This window comes from Microchirus variegatus, assembly GCF_963457635.1.
Source record: "Microchirus variegatus genome assembly, chromosome: 14".
Classification (NCBI taxonomy): domain Eukaryota; kingdom Metazoa; phylum Chordata; class Actinopteri; order Pleuronectiformes; family Soleidae; genus Microchirus; species Microchirus variegatus.
This window is the reverse complement of record NC_139815.1, coordinates 14,054,787-14,069,445: the sequence shown is the minus strand read 5'-3', so window position 1 is coordinate 14,069,445 and position 14,659 is coordinate 14,054,787. Positions and strand designations below refer to the sequence as shown.

General features: G+C 39.9%; 1 protein-coding gene across 1 annotated transcript; it reads left to right on the top strand.

The window, feature by feature from the left end:
- Nucleotides 1-202: 202 nt before the first annotated feature.
- Nucleotides 203-14,414, top strand: ube2q1 (ubiquitin-conjugating enzyme E2Q family member 1). The gene is made up of 13 exons (XM_083901224.1): nt 203-823; nt 1,202-1,306; nt 6,417-6,569; nt 8,169-8,222; nt 8,552-8,692; nt 9,291-9,375; nt 9,909-9,969; nt 10,061-10,151; nt 10,249-10,307; nt 10,420-10,468; nt 10,987-11,082; nt 11,704-11,770; nt 13,843-14,414. The coding sequence occupies exons 1-13, from the start codon at nt 665-667 to the stop codon at nt 13,872-13,874; spliced, it is 1,152 nt and encodes a 383-aa protein (XP_083757350.1). The 5' UTR covers nt 203-664; the 3' UTR covers nt 13,875-14,414.
- The last annotated feature ends 245 nt before the right edge of the window (nt 14,415-14,659 follow it).

Below are 14,659 nucleotides of genomic sequence, written 5' to 3'. Positions count from 1 at the left end.
ACATAGAAGAAGAGTTGTTTCCCGCATACGTGTTGATTCAAAAACATCCAATACTGCAAACTTTCTTTTATTTTCCCACCACCCAGAAATAAATTGAGGACGCGCTGAATGCTGGGATTCTGCGGGAGCGGGGAGATTGCAGGACGCCATCTTTAAACCCCACAACAGGGCCAGCTACAGTCAAACACCGGGATGAAAAACACTGTCCCTGCCGCGGGATACAAGTTCCTATTGCGGGGACTGTGTGGTTATTTTCCGCTGCAGTGAAAAACAAGGAATTATCCGGTGGAGTCTTGGGGAGACGGTTGCGAGATACTGCGACAGCGTCAAAAATGTTGTTATGATAGACAGACAATAACAATAGACGGAAAGACAACAACGGACAGGCTCACTAGCATCTCGCTGAGTACTACGCTGTTTCCATTGCTAGCTACAAGCTAGCTGGTTCACTAGCAAATCTGCCCGGTCGCGCTGAAATCTGACCTGGACGGTGTTAATAGCGGACGCTGGGTATCCAGCTACATCAAGCGGGATAGGCGGTCACCTATTTGCCACTTCACAACTACCTTAGCGCTGGTTTTGTTTAAGGTTGTGCCTCAGCTAGCTAAAAGCTAAGTCCCGACTTCTCCCCCTCCCCAGCGGCCCAGCCGGAGATGCATGGAAGATGTCGGTGTCGGGGCTGAAGGCCGAACTGAAGTTTTTGGAGTCCATTTTTGATCCAAACCACGAACGCTTCAGGATCATCGACTGGAAACCCGACGAGCTAAGCTGTCAGTTTAATGTAACTGGGGAAAAGCTGCTAATTATCCACTGTAACATAACGGTAAGGGAGAGTAACACAAGTGCTATGACTTTTACACTTCCCCGTTGTTTGCTAGCAGGCTAAAGTTAGCTGATTAACTTGTTAGCCTTTTAGTATAATACCTCCAAAACGGTTCGATTTGGTGCTATGCGGATTGGTTTTTGCGTAGTTCCATAAGAGTCAGTGGGAGCTACGCAGTTTCGGTCGCCTGGTTGTGTGGACTGTCCGACGTTAGTTAGTGTTGACAAGTTAACATAAGCTGTTAGCTATAACTGCACTCTGAATGCTAATGTCGACATCCCAAATGTTGCGTTTTGTTCCCCGCCACTGTACACCAGATGGATATTTGTGTCAAATGCACACATGTGACTCTTTTTATTTGTTTCCTATTGCCCCCAGGAATCCTATCCATCTACACCGCCAATATGGTTTGTGGACTCTGATGACCCGAGTTTGGCGCAAGTTTTGGAGAGGTTGGAGGATGTGAGGAAAGGCAACACTCTGGTAAATATCCCAACTTGTTTCACTGTGAATCGGGGGAATAATAGTTAATGCTTAGTGTACAGTGTGTTTGTGTAAACCTGTCTACATTTGCATTATTCAACATACAATAGGCTTAATCTACAAATGTATGACATAACATCATTTTTAACCATAACAGTCGACTTCAGTGTGTCAATTGCCAGATGATAAGTCAACTTTAGCCAGAAATGCCTCTCTCATAGTATGCTTGCTCAATAGAACATGTCATTTAATGAACTGGCAAGTTGGCTGAATAGATAAGGCCTATGAAGGTGCAAAGTCTAATTAATTGTTTTAACACCCTGAATGGGGATCACCACCATAATCTAAGGATTTATTTTCTGGGGCCATAATTTACATCCAGATAGTCTTGATCAAAAGCCATCTTTTAACATGTATTCAAACAAACCAACTGAGCCATAATCACCACTGCCCTGGCAGAGGTAAGAAGTATTGACCAGGCTCCTCCCAGCAGGAGCACATACTGTGCTTTATTGTGCCCTAATGCCATCCTGCTGTGACCGGCATCATCAGAAGGGACAGATAATTGTGGTGCTAAATAATCTGTTGGACCTCCTTAATTACTGGCTATTGTACAGATGTGTGATCTAGTCTGTGCATTTGATGCTGTAATTTAAATGTCAGATAACAGAAGCCGTTGTCCTAAATAGACTTTGCTTTGTCATATTTCATAATCAGAACTGGTGCCGTTTTCGAGTATTACATTTCTCAACTCTTAACACAACCCAGGGCTTATTTCAGTTCCTGTGTGGGTGTTCACTGACCAAAGTTTAACAGCTTGCATGTTTGTTTATGCTTGAACCAAACTTAGGGGTTGTATTATTGGATCACCTGGGTGAACTCTTAGGTCAAAATGTCTATGACAAGCAGCTCATTATGTAATCCTGCATATGCGGTGACATCCTGAGCTCCTCCTTATCAAAGCTGCATACTGTTTGTGGGACACAAAATATGTTTTTTATTGACTTTTACATATTTCACTTCAGAGTCTATTTTGGCAGGCTGTGCTTAACACATCCTTTATGAATGTTGTTGTTTGAGGTAGAAATCATCCAGATTTCACTTGTGACTGATTAGGTGCGACTTGTAGTTACCACTGGTTAATGGTAAATTAAGTTTAATGCTCAACATCATCGAATTTGGAGCAGCAGAACAAACAAACAAGCTATTATTGTAAGTCAGATATTGATCTACTTCTCTTATTTTGTGAGTAACTGTAGTCTGGCTTTATGGTGCATACAGCTCGAGTCTGAGATAGGAGCCCGGATACCTTGCTAAGAAGTTGGGAGGTGTGCAGCCTGTCTCTTGCAGCTCTTCATCAAAGAGCTCACTGTGGCTGCTGCTTCCTTTTACCATTCCCTGTGATATAAAACTGATGCAATGCAAAAAAAAAAATACAGAGATTGATTATTATCTTGTAGCTAAACAAGTGTGGCAAATGTTAACATAACGTAACAACTTGCATGTTAAGTCGCTGCTTCATTATGAAAGGTACAATGTGTTTTAATATACATATATGGGGCAACAGTTGGTGCAAGTGTTGGTTAGATTGTAAAGAGTAGGGATGGGCATTTCAAGCAACAATGACAATTGAACACACTCGTGCTGAAACAGGCCTGCTGAAATGTCACACAATAATTTGTATACAAGGGCCCAATGTTTTTTCTACCAGTATTTGGAGTGACATTTGTTTATTTAATTTCATTGTGTTTTTAGCATGCATTTCTCTCCTTTCCTCTCATCCTGCTCTGTTACTTGTGAGGGCACACACACAAACGATGTGTTACATCTTAAAAATTAAACATGGTCTAACTTTAACTTGAAAACCAGCCTCAAATATATTGTTCTTTAACACCCTGCCACTCACCAAGAACCAGGTTTAGGGCTGTGCTGTAGCTGATACTACAGCTCTGAAACACTGCTGGTGTGGGCACATTCTGCTGTGTTTTATTGTGAACGTTGCTTTGACCTCAATGAGCTGTCAGAGGAAATCCTCCTTCTGACTCTACAGCACAACACCACAGGTTTACAGGTGAATTAAATGTAAACCTACAATGTTGCCATACATCCTGAAGCACTGTCTGAGACCTAGACTTAAAGCAATAATACACTATATGACCAGGAGAATAAAGAGATATAATCATCATTGTGATGATAGATATATGTTTAATAATCAAACTAATTGAGTATTAATGTTAATCCCTATGTCGGAGTAACATGCATACACCGTTTGTTTCTAAAGTGTTTCCACAGGCAGCCAGTTAGCCGTACTGCAAACCCACAAATATTGCTATACCTTCAACAGAGCATGTCAAATTAAAAAGTAATTAACAGAATCCTTGAAGGTGGTAAAGGGATAAGTGAAGACTCGATGAGCTCCTCAAGAGGAACGCCACACTTATATTGGGAAGGACCTCCCTTTACACTGAAGAGTCTTGATTCTTTGTGGTATCAATTCCACAAGATGTTGCAACTGTCCATTAATTGAGGTCAACATGACACACTGTGACACCTCAAAACATCTCTGCAGATTGTTTAGCTCCACATTTCATCCTGCCAACTCTTGTTCTACCACATCCCAAAGTTATTCAATGATATTTTGGTCGTTGCCTGTGGAAGTTCACTGAACTGATTGTAATGATCATGAAACCAGTTTGAGATGACTTTTGTATTTTTGACATAGAGCATTATGATGCTGGAAGTAGTCGTTAAGCGGTAAACTGTGACAATAAAGTGGTGAAATTGATTAGATCCATGCAGGAACAAAATCTCCACACACTACATTAAGGTTCAGCATATCATGAAATTTAAAACGCTTTAATGCACAAAGCAGATGTTAACAGTTTTAATTTGCTAAATTATCAAAGCTGTTTTGTTGAATCATGGATAATCTGTTATCAGAATATTTGCTTTTTACAATTAAATGATAGTGATTCTTAATAATTAAATACAAGATAGTCTGTACAAGATAACATGCTGCATTAAAATCACATTTGAATCTGCATGAAGCATGAAGTTTGTGTTGAACAATTTACCAGCTGGAGTGTATACATTTTCTTAAAACGTTAATTTGATGCTCCGTTGTATTTAGCATATTCTTTGTGGCAGGCAAATTGTCATGTTCAGGGGCCTCATGTATAAAAGAGGCCCCAGAAGAAAGCAAATAAATTCTCAGATTTATAAATCCGTGCGTACGCCGAGTCCTGCGCACCTTCTCTTTATACATCCCATCAAACGTGAAACTGAGTGGAGGTGAATGAGTAACACACCACGCCCTCGTTCCACCCACAAATTAATATACAAATGACTCTACGGTGGTGGCATAACTTTTTTGCAGTTATTTTGTTATCGTATGGATTAAAATGGGATAAGGAAATGTTCTACTCAACATTCAAGTCCCATTTCTTACAACAAATTAGTTTGTAACTTTATTTTGGAGCTTTTAAAACAGTAGACTGACGTGTGTCCATGCGTTCACGTCAGCAGCTGTGTCTATTTACATAAAGAAAAGATTAATTTGTGTTAAATCAATTTCAGTTATTTGCTCAAAGTAAGATGTAGAGAACAGTGTGACTCACTCACACACGCGCGCACACACATTTTTTTTAAACGGTCTGAACAGAATAAAGATTTCTGATAAAACTCCTCCTCCTTCCAAGGTTCACAAAGAAGGGAAAACAAATCTGAAGAGGTCAAATTGAGGAGGGGTTTGGGAGGGAGTGTGGAGAGAAGGAGTGGGTGCACAAAATGGGAAGAACAACCTCTTTCTCAGTCATGTAAAGTAGGGGGTTTTGTGCTTTAAATGTCTGTTGCATGCGTTTCTTTTTGTTGTCTCCTCTTCCTTTTGATTTGCGCCCCCCCCCCCTCCCATCTCCTCTTTGGTCCACTTGTGAGAATGGAAAGGACCTCTCTTCCTCCACACTTTCAGACATGCTCCTCCAGTTCTTTTTCTTCTCTTTTCCATGTGTCACTCTCCTCTCCCAGCTCACTTCTCTTGGCAAGCTCGGTTTAGAACCTCTCATCTACGGTGTTGTTCTTTGTCCTCCAAGCTTCCCCCATTAAGGAAATTTTCATCTCCCTCTGCTCTTATGCTAGTTTGTGGGCTGTGTGAACCTCACAGAGAGATTCTCTTTCTAATTGATGTGCAGGATTTCTTTTTTCCTTTTGTGAAGCTGCTCCTCAGTATTTGTTTACCTTTTGCTGGCTCTGCTCCTCCATCGTTTGGGGACATTGTTGGAGGTGGGAGATGAGCTCATCGTTGGGATATATTTGAGCTGTGGTTTTCTTTCATCCAGCAATGGTATACATATATAAGGGCATTTCAATGAGTAGAGAGTCTAAATGGTTAGATGTTCTGATCCATAATTGTTGAGACAGCCCAGAGCTGTCTCTTACTCTTATTTTTGGGCTGGGGGGTGTTTTACCAGCCACAGCACAGAGAATCAAATATGCTGCAGAGGAGTGAATAAAATGTTTTCTGCCCCTGCACCTGCCTACATTAGACAGCAGCTCTGTATAGATGTTAATTTAAAACACAGCATTGTTAATATTGTCTTGTGGGTAAAGGACAAACCATGCCTTCCTGTTGATAGATAAAAATCAATCCCTTTTCTCAGTGTTGCACAGATGTTTTTGTGGTGGCATTTGAGTTGCACCAGATTTGGCAGAACACACCAGCCGACAACAGCTGTTTCTATGAGCAAAAACATTTTGTGTTCCTGCTCATATCTGCAACACTAGCAACTCAGTGTTTTGTTTATAAATGCTCATTTTAAAGTAATTTGAACAATTACCCTCAGTAAAAGGCATCCTGCAAATTGCTTTATATTACACAGTTGCAGTTAGAATGCCTGACAAAACAATCTGTGGATGGTGCAGTCATTTTATTTTTCTATTCTATGAATTATTCATTTTGGAGTCAGAAATCTTGGGATATTCAAAATATGATGTTTTAATGGCCCTCACTCATGTGCTTGTGCTGGCGTGTGTCACTCGTTTGCCATGTGAAGTGGTCGTGATGCATGGTTTGTCTAACTCGCGTTTCTTCCTGTTTGTGGTTTGTATTTTTCAGCTTTTGCAGCAATTGAAGAAACTTATTTGTGACCTTTGTCGGCTGTACAACCTCCCCCAACATCCTGATGTGGAGATGCTGGACCAGCCCCTGCCTGCAGGCCCTGTGGGACTAGACCGAAAGGCAGGCTGTCCTATTTTGTTCTTGCCTTATGTAGAGCCCTATGAAATTTGTTTTTTTTCTCCCTCCAAATTCTATTAAATATTTTCTTAAATACTTTTTTTTCCCAAAAAAAATAAACTTATATATGCAACACAACATTGCACTATTTTCTCATGTGCTTTAAGTCTGAAATACATAATTTCAGAGTTTGTAAGTAACATTAAGGGCTTTTTAGCATATTATGGTTTTCTTCAACACAGTAGTGTGCTTTAGTGTGTGTGGGTTCACTGGGAGAAATTACAGAACACATCACCTGACACCACTCTGAATTTAGGAGTTAGGTTTTAATATAGCAACTTTTTAGAAGTTGTGTTTGTCTCGGATGGCTGCTTAGACGTTGTTGTGAAGGGTCCCACACGCATAAACCTCGGTCTCTGCAAAATGTTCTGATCTCTCTGAAAAACTAAAATTTCAGTCCTCTAGATTCCGCATTAAACACTTGATTCCATTTTTATTGCCGAGTTCTATGATTCCATCCAGGTTTACCGCTTTGCAGTCATCATAGGGCCCTACTTATGGGATCAGAGGGGACATGCATATTTAAAAAAAAAAAAAAAAAAAGTGTTTTTGCATTCAAATGCACTTTTAAACCATTGCAACTAATTGAGAAATAGTATACAGTTCACAGGGCCTTAACAATTCAGTGCATTCAGAACGTATTCAGACACACACCCCTCAAGTAGCAGCCTTTTCTTAAATCCTTTAAATTTGTTTCCCCTATGAATCTGCACTCCATGCCCCAAAATGATGAGTATTTCTTGCAAATGTATTGAAATGGAAAAACTGTCACGCACAAAAGAGCCAGAGTGACAGGTACACAGGCTAGAGTGTGAAAGGGAACTCTTTGGTGGCATTTAAAATAAATATGCAGGTGGAAAAATGTCTGTCGCTGATACATCAAAAATGCACACGACGGCGTAAAAGCACACATGCAAATGAGCCGAGGCAACCTGCTCTAATTAACGATGTACGTTTATCTGCTGCAGAACAAAACGCTATGTTATGATCCTTTATGTTTTAATGAGAACTGTTTGTTTATATGGAACTGGCATTTCCAATTAGACCCGGGTAGGCAACCACACTTCAGATAATTTATGGGAAACACTGTTGCTGTGTTAAGTCATAAACCTGGGAAAGGCAACCGCTTGTAACTCTTAAATGAAAGAAGTTTCAAACCCAGCAAAACCGAACAATCGGGAGAATAGTTTTGGTTTGTGAGTGGGACAATAATCCAGAGGTGACAGGCTGAGCTTCAGAAATCCTTCATAAAGGAGATGTAAGAAACGTCCACAAGCACAGCCATCAGTGCGGCTCTCCATTGACCTCTGTTTTTGTGCTTCAATCACTTACTGAATAAAATGTTGGGGTGCTTGTATCAATGTAAAATTTTCCATTTAAAAATAAATATCAAAAAGCTTAACCACTTATTTTTAAGTGTCTGGCTTCTTATGCATCCGCATGTGACATTGAGGTCTGAGCTTATTAATGAGCTCTCCCTGTTTCATGGTCAATAAAGATGTTTGCGTGTGAATTTCAAAAATGTGTCAGACTGTCACGTAATAACCTTGTCTGTGACTTGTGTCTGTTTAGCACGGGACAGAAGAGGTCACTTCTGAAGAGGAGGAAGAGGAGGAGATGGGAGAAGTAAGTTATTATCTTAGGTTTATTGTCCTATGTATGACTTTTTATGGTGTTGTGCTAGGTGCTTAGCAAATGTGTAGATGTGTTTTTCCCTGCTGTTCCCGTCTGTCAAGTTCAGATCTATAGTTTCGCAAGCAAACGTTTAACCTGTTGCATCTTTCCTATCTTACATTGGCTTTCATCGTTGAGCTACTATTTCAAAAGGATAGTTGTACGGCTGTGTCAATCCCTTTATAAAGCCATACAGCCCTGAACTATCCCTTTATGTTGCATGTGTTGCTAAAGAACCAGGAAAGTCTTACATGTCTAAAATAACAAAACTAAACAAACAGGACATAGAGGATCTGGACCACTATGAAATGAAAGAAGAGGAGCCTGTGGATGGAAAGAAATCTGAGGACGATGGCATAGAGAAGGAGAATCTAGCCATCTTGGAGAAGATCAGAAAGAACCAGAGGCAGGATCACTTAAATGTAAGTTTGTCTGTATTTATTGTGGGTTAATTAATATCTGGTCATATTTTTGTATCACCATGGTACATGTGGCTGAAGCCTACCCTTGATGTACATGGAGTATGTGTGTGCTCACTTGAGCATATTGCCAATAGTGATTATTTTTGTGTATGACAAACTGAGAAAATGGGTTGTTTAGGAAGTGACAATTCACACATTTATCTGACAGGTGGCTTAATCTGCTGCTGTGCAGTACCTTCTGGTCTTTCTCAGCATCTGCTCGTCAAAGCAGGATACTTGTGGTTTGTTTTTCTTTGAGAAAGGGCTCTCTGCTTGCTCATCCTCATCTCTGAAAAGTGTCGGAAACACAATTATACCCTAACCGTGAGCCAGTAATGCAGGCATCAATGGCTTATGTTTCAATGTTTTATATTTCTATGAGGATCAGCAAAACATTCTCCTAAGATTATACAGATATAAATATTGATGTGAAGCAGAATAAAGCCTCGTCTCTGGTGTTGTTTTATATTAAGTACCAAATGACAGGTTTGCTCTCTTGGTGGATTACGAAGCAGTATGCGCCGTGTCTTGACTGTGATTGTTGTTTTGTGTTTTGCAGGGAGCCGTGTCTGGTTCGGTGCAGGCCTCCGACCGCCTGATGAAGGAGCTCAGAGAGATCTACAGGTCTCAGAGTTACAAGACAGGTACGCACCTGTCATAAAGATCTCCTCTTTGTTGTAAATCACAGTGAAAATACTCACTGATAACTCCCACGCTGTCCTTGTGATGTCATATGAGATATGAGTGCACATTAAGAACAGTGATATGGGCACCATGATCCAAAGAAAGCATTTTGGAGTGAGTGTGCAGGATTCAGAAGATGACCTCAATCTTTATGGTTTATCCTGAGGCCAGCACCACCTTTGTGTTGCTCAGTCTGCAGTGCAGTAAGCTTCTGCACCCTGCATTGGACTGTATGTGGTTTGTAGTTGTGGCTTTTAGCAGGTTGGACATGGTTGCCACACAAATGAAAAAAGAAAACATGGCATTCCTTGGAAAAAGAACAAAGTAATTACTCCCAGACCCCAGCTCTTGAATGAAGCTTCAGGAAAAAATAGGCAGACTGACCTGATGAGTAACCCGAGCTTTTACATTGTGAAGATGAATAAATTATCCTAGTTGTTTATAGACATGCAGTGAGAAATATCTGAGACTCATACATTCATTTCTTTTGCAGGCATCTACTCGGTTGAGCTGGTTAATGACAGTCTGTACGAATGGCATGTCAAACTAAGGACGTAAGTAATATTCACATTTTGTGTTTATTTTATTTTCATTTCGCAATGTCATAGTAAACACAAATTGACTGGAAAATTAAATAACCACCAGGGTGGATCCTGACAGCCCGTTGCACAGTGATTTACAAGTGCTCAAGGAAAAGGAAGGAATGGATTACATTTTACTAAACTTCTCGTATAAAGTAAGTGGCACCAACTTTGCGTTCTTGAAAGTAAACTCTGTTTTTGAGTCTCTGGAATCTGGAAATTAACAGTTAACTGCTTTTTTTGTTGCTACAGGATAATTTCCCGTTTGATCCACCCTTTGTCCGGGTAGTTTCACCTGTGCTGTCTGGAGGGTGAGTGCATTCGGCTTGTACAATCTTGTTGTCTCCCATCTCTAGTTAATTCAAGTTTTATCTGTGAACAATCTGGCATGTAGTTTAAAACAGACTTTTGTCTTTGTTTCAGTTATGTTCTTGGAGGAGGTGCCCTGTGCATGGAACTTCTCACCAAACAGGTATATTCATTATGTTTTCTCTATGTTTTCAAAGTGAATTATTCCAAATAAATAGCTGTGGTTTGGGGGGTTTTCAGTCTCATGAGTCAGAAAGTAAAACTAAGAAAAGGTTTCGCAGTATCCCACAATATTCTTTCCAATCAGGATTATCTGCTTGTGAGGTTAGGCAGGTTGTTGCTAAATGCCTTATTTATTTATTTTATATAGTGGTTTTGAAAGAGAAATTGCAAATTAACATAGTACAACTCCAGCCTGGTATGCACATGCTGTAGTAACTTTACATATAAACATTATTCTGTAGCTATTTCTGTTTTCCGGCTCTGTGGATATCAAACAATAGCAGGTATGATATTCATGATATGCTGATGCTCGTAGAGGCAACAGACAGGAAGTTACCTAAAGGTTAGAAGAAGGAACGCATTGCTGATGTCAGTTTTATACATTACTGGGATTGTATTTTTTGTATTTTTTCCATTTATAAAACCTGTTCTTACCAACACTGGATTTGTTGATTGCAGGGTTGGAGCAGTGCCTATTCCATTGAGTCTGTCATCATGCAGATCAATGCCACTTTAGTCAAAGGAAAAGCCAGAGTGCAGTTTGGAGCCAATAAAGTAAGTGAGGTAACACTAGACGTTGTTTTTTTTTTATTATTGTTTGTTTGTTTTGTTCGTTTTGTGTCCTTATGTGTTGAAAAGGTGCTTATAAATAAAATGTTTTATTTAATTTCAAGCCATTAAATGTCCTGTGATCAACATGTAATCGATGTTGTGGTCCATAGTGACAGTGCTCTCTATCTGCTGGATATGTGCAATTTTCTGTTTTTAATCAAAGTCAAGTGTAGCAGTTTGTTACCTCTGGGATTTAAATGATGGATGACTTCCCTTATACTGCTGCAGTTTGCAGTTTCTGTCACTTGCAGAAACTAGTGTTATAGGTTTTTTCGGTTTATTGAGTGAAGTAAAAAAAGAAACATGGGCATTGTGTACATCAAGTCCTTTTAGTATCACAAATAATAGTGTTGGACCTAAATGAAAAGTTAGACCTTCCGTGTTGCAGCACCCGGCCTTTAGTGACATTCAGTGGTTCAGCATGTACGTAGTTGCAAAGCTGGTTCTTGTGAATAGTGATGATCAGATGTGTGTGACGGCAGCTTTTCTGCCATTTCCTGTTCTGTACTGTTGTCATAAGCACACTCTGAAGATGACTTGAATTTTGTTTATCTTTTCATGCAGAACCAGTACAATCTTGCCAGAGCACAGCAGTCCTACAAATCCCTTGTTCAGATCCACGAAAAGAACGGTAAGTATCTTTGTCTCCGGTTTTACACGAAGTGCATCACTGACCTTGTTTACTGAAACCGAATCCCTTCCATGCATCAAAGTTAAGGGAAATGAGTTCTCAGACTGTCAGTGTATCCAGACATTGACAGCACTGCATGCACATTTTTTATATCAACTTTCTATGCCTAAATGAAGCCTAAAGCGTTTTATTGACGCTTTATATATTCCATAGTGCATATGCACTCTTATTTACACTTGAGATCTTATCAATCAAACTTTATTTATATTGCACTTTTCATACAAATTGTAGCGTAAAGTTCTTTACACAACATAAAAAACAGAATTAAATGAAAGCCAGACTAAAATTCTTCTGGATGGATGTTCCACAAACATGGGCCAGAGAAACAAAAATGTGCCTCTCCATACGTTTTGGTTTATACTCTTGGGATATTTTTTAAGTCCAGAACCAGAAGATCTGAGGGTTCTTGAAGGTTTTTCATGTAAAAGCTAGATAAACACGAAGGCCCAAGAATATTAAAGGCTTTAAAAACGGACCTTGAAACTCACAGGTAGCCGTTTGGTGTGAAGTGTAACCCTTACCCTTGCATTCTGGTCTTAGTCAACAGACAAGCTGCTGAGTTCTGTAGTAACTGTAAATGAAATATGTTTAATTTTGGAAGACCACAATCAAAATCCACAAAACCACAAGGAAATTCTACAGATGATAAAACCATCTCTGCAATGGCTTGGGAGAGGAAACAGTCATACTCTGATATATTCTTAAGATGATAAAATCCCACACACCAATTAGTGTTCGTGATTTTGACACCTGCATTTAACCCATCCTTTTAAAACGAGCAGTGAAAGCACAAACCGTGGGCAGTGGCAGTGGGCACCACTTACCTGCGCCTTGTGTTTAATTTCTTTCTCATGTGTGATTTAAAAAAAGATCAGATTTGTTTTACTTGATCACGGGAGTTCAGTGCCAGAGCTTTTAGTTTGCCATTGATTTTCTCTCTGTGAGTGTCATTGCTGAGGATTAAATCTTTTGTGAACATGCCATCCATGAGTTCTAAAATACACTTAAAGAGACTGGATCATCAGGATATTACAGCAACATAAAGTTGTTATCATCAGCATAACAATGGAAATCATGTCTCCTGATGAGAGCCCCGATTGGCAGGATCTTTAGATGAAAAGAATGGGACCTAAAATTGAGCCTTGTGACACCCCATATTTCACTTTATAGCTTATTGATGAAAAGGGAAACTTCTGCAATTCCACATGTAATAATGTATATGCTGTTTGACATCGTGGCGAGAAAATCAATAAATAGAAACATAGTTTGTAGTTTAATAGCTGTAGTGCATGACTTTTAAATATTAACAAATGTCCATGGCAACAGCCATATTAGACTATTGAAGTGGACGGCGGCAAATGACTGAAAACACAAAGAATTACTCACAACAAGTTTAAGCAATTAATTTTACTGCATAGAAAACTGTCACTGTGCATATAATAAAAGCTTGTTGCCGACACCCACCCACCCCTGCACTGCTGGTGTGTGCACATACCCGTTACCTGATATCAGAAGAAGATCACATCATAAAAAAAAAAGTTCCATTGTTTCTTTCCACGATACTATACACAGACAGAATCTACAACAAAAATCACCAAACTTTACTCACTGCAGCTTTAATTGGAGAAAAAGGCACTGGTTGTTCCAAGATGACATTTATACACGCTGCATTTAGAAATAGTTTAGGGAAGTAAAAATGTAAATGACTTTTTCTCTGTAAGTGGCTATATTTAATTGCAGTAGAAGGTAAAAATGTGTGAAGTGAAAGCCTGGCTGAACTTGGTTAAAATTCCTGACCATGCGTCTCTGAGGTCCAACCACTGAACACTTAAGAGCCTGTAGTTTCTGGTTCTGACCAGATGAGGTAAGAAATGCAGATACACATACCATAGTAGCAAAAATCCTCTGCACCTAAATGTGACACTATTATTGGTGGAGATCTGTTGCATCTGGATTGTGATTTCATTGAACTTTGTTTTATAATCATTCCACGTTGTGCTCTTTGCTCCCAGGCTGGTACACACCCCCTAAAGAGGATGGCTAAAACGGACTATTGCCTTTCCTGCACCGGGACCACATGTCTTAGATTATTTTTTTGTTATTTTTCTTGTGACCAATATGTTTTTTTTTGTTTTTTTTTTAATCCTGCAAACCATTATGTTCTCTTCATGAGAGTTTGAACTCCAAACCAAATCCTCCCCTTTTTTTCACTTACCACCCAGAAAACTAGCACATAAACTGTTTCACATTCACGCCCCAATCTGACATCCAAGTTCATCAGCTACTCGCGAGGATGTCGCCTCCCCGGATATTTATCTCTCTCCATGCATCTGTTGTCTGATACAATCTGATATTTTTTGTTTTTCCATTGCGTCATTCATACTGTATTCCAAGAAAATTATGGAAGAACAGCACGCAAAACTCACCCTTTTGGTTTTGGTGTTGAGCATGTCCAGGCTACTCGCTGGCTGCGATTTTGAAAGGTGGAGCATGGCTTTATCCTCCAGCAGTGGCAGTCTGACGCTCCAGTCACAGGACAGTTCCTCTGTGGCCATAGACTGGATCCGAGTTTGGCATGCGACATTCCCTGGTATGATACAGTGGGGGGTGGGGCTGGGAAAAGGACACTTTCTTGCCAGTGGTGAGAAGGACCACTGCCTTTTCTCTCCATGGATGACTTCTGTAATATTGTGCTCATATATTATCTTTGTGATGCCAAGATTCCTCCTCTGGAATAACATGCTTCTGAGGCTAGCTTGCTTTTAAACCTCCTATCTCCTAAAGCTTGAGGTGAGGAGGGGGAAGAAGGAGACTTTTGACAGCCTTGGT

Excerpts from the sequence above, each read along its gene's own strand:
- ube2q1 (XM_083901224.1), top strand. The coding sequence starts at position 665 with ATGTCGGTGTCGGGGCTGAAGGCCGAACTGAAGTTTTTGGAGTCCATT. Across the intron at positions 9,376-9,908 it reads GTCTCAGAGTTACAAGACAG|GCATCTACTCGGTTGAGCTG; the intron begins GTACGCACCTGT and ends TTTCTTTTGCAG. Across the intron at positions 10,308-10,419 it reads TCACCTGTGCTGTCTGGAGG|TTATGTTCTTGGAGGAGGTG; the intron begins GTGAGTGCATTC and ends TCTTTGTTTCAG.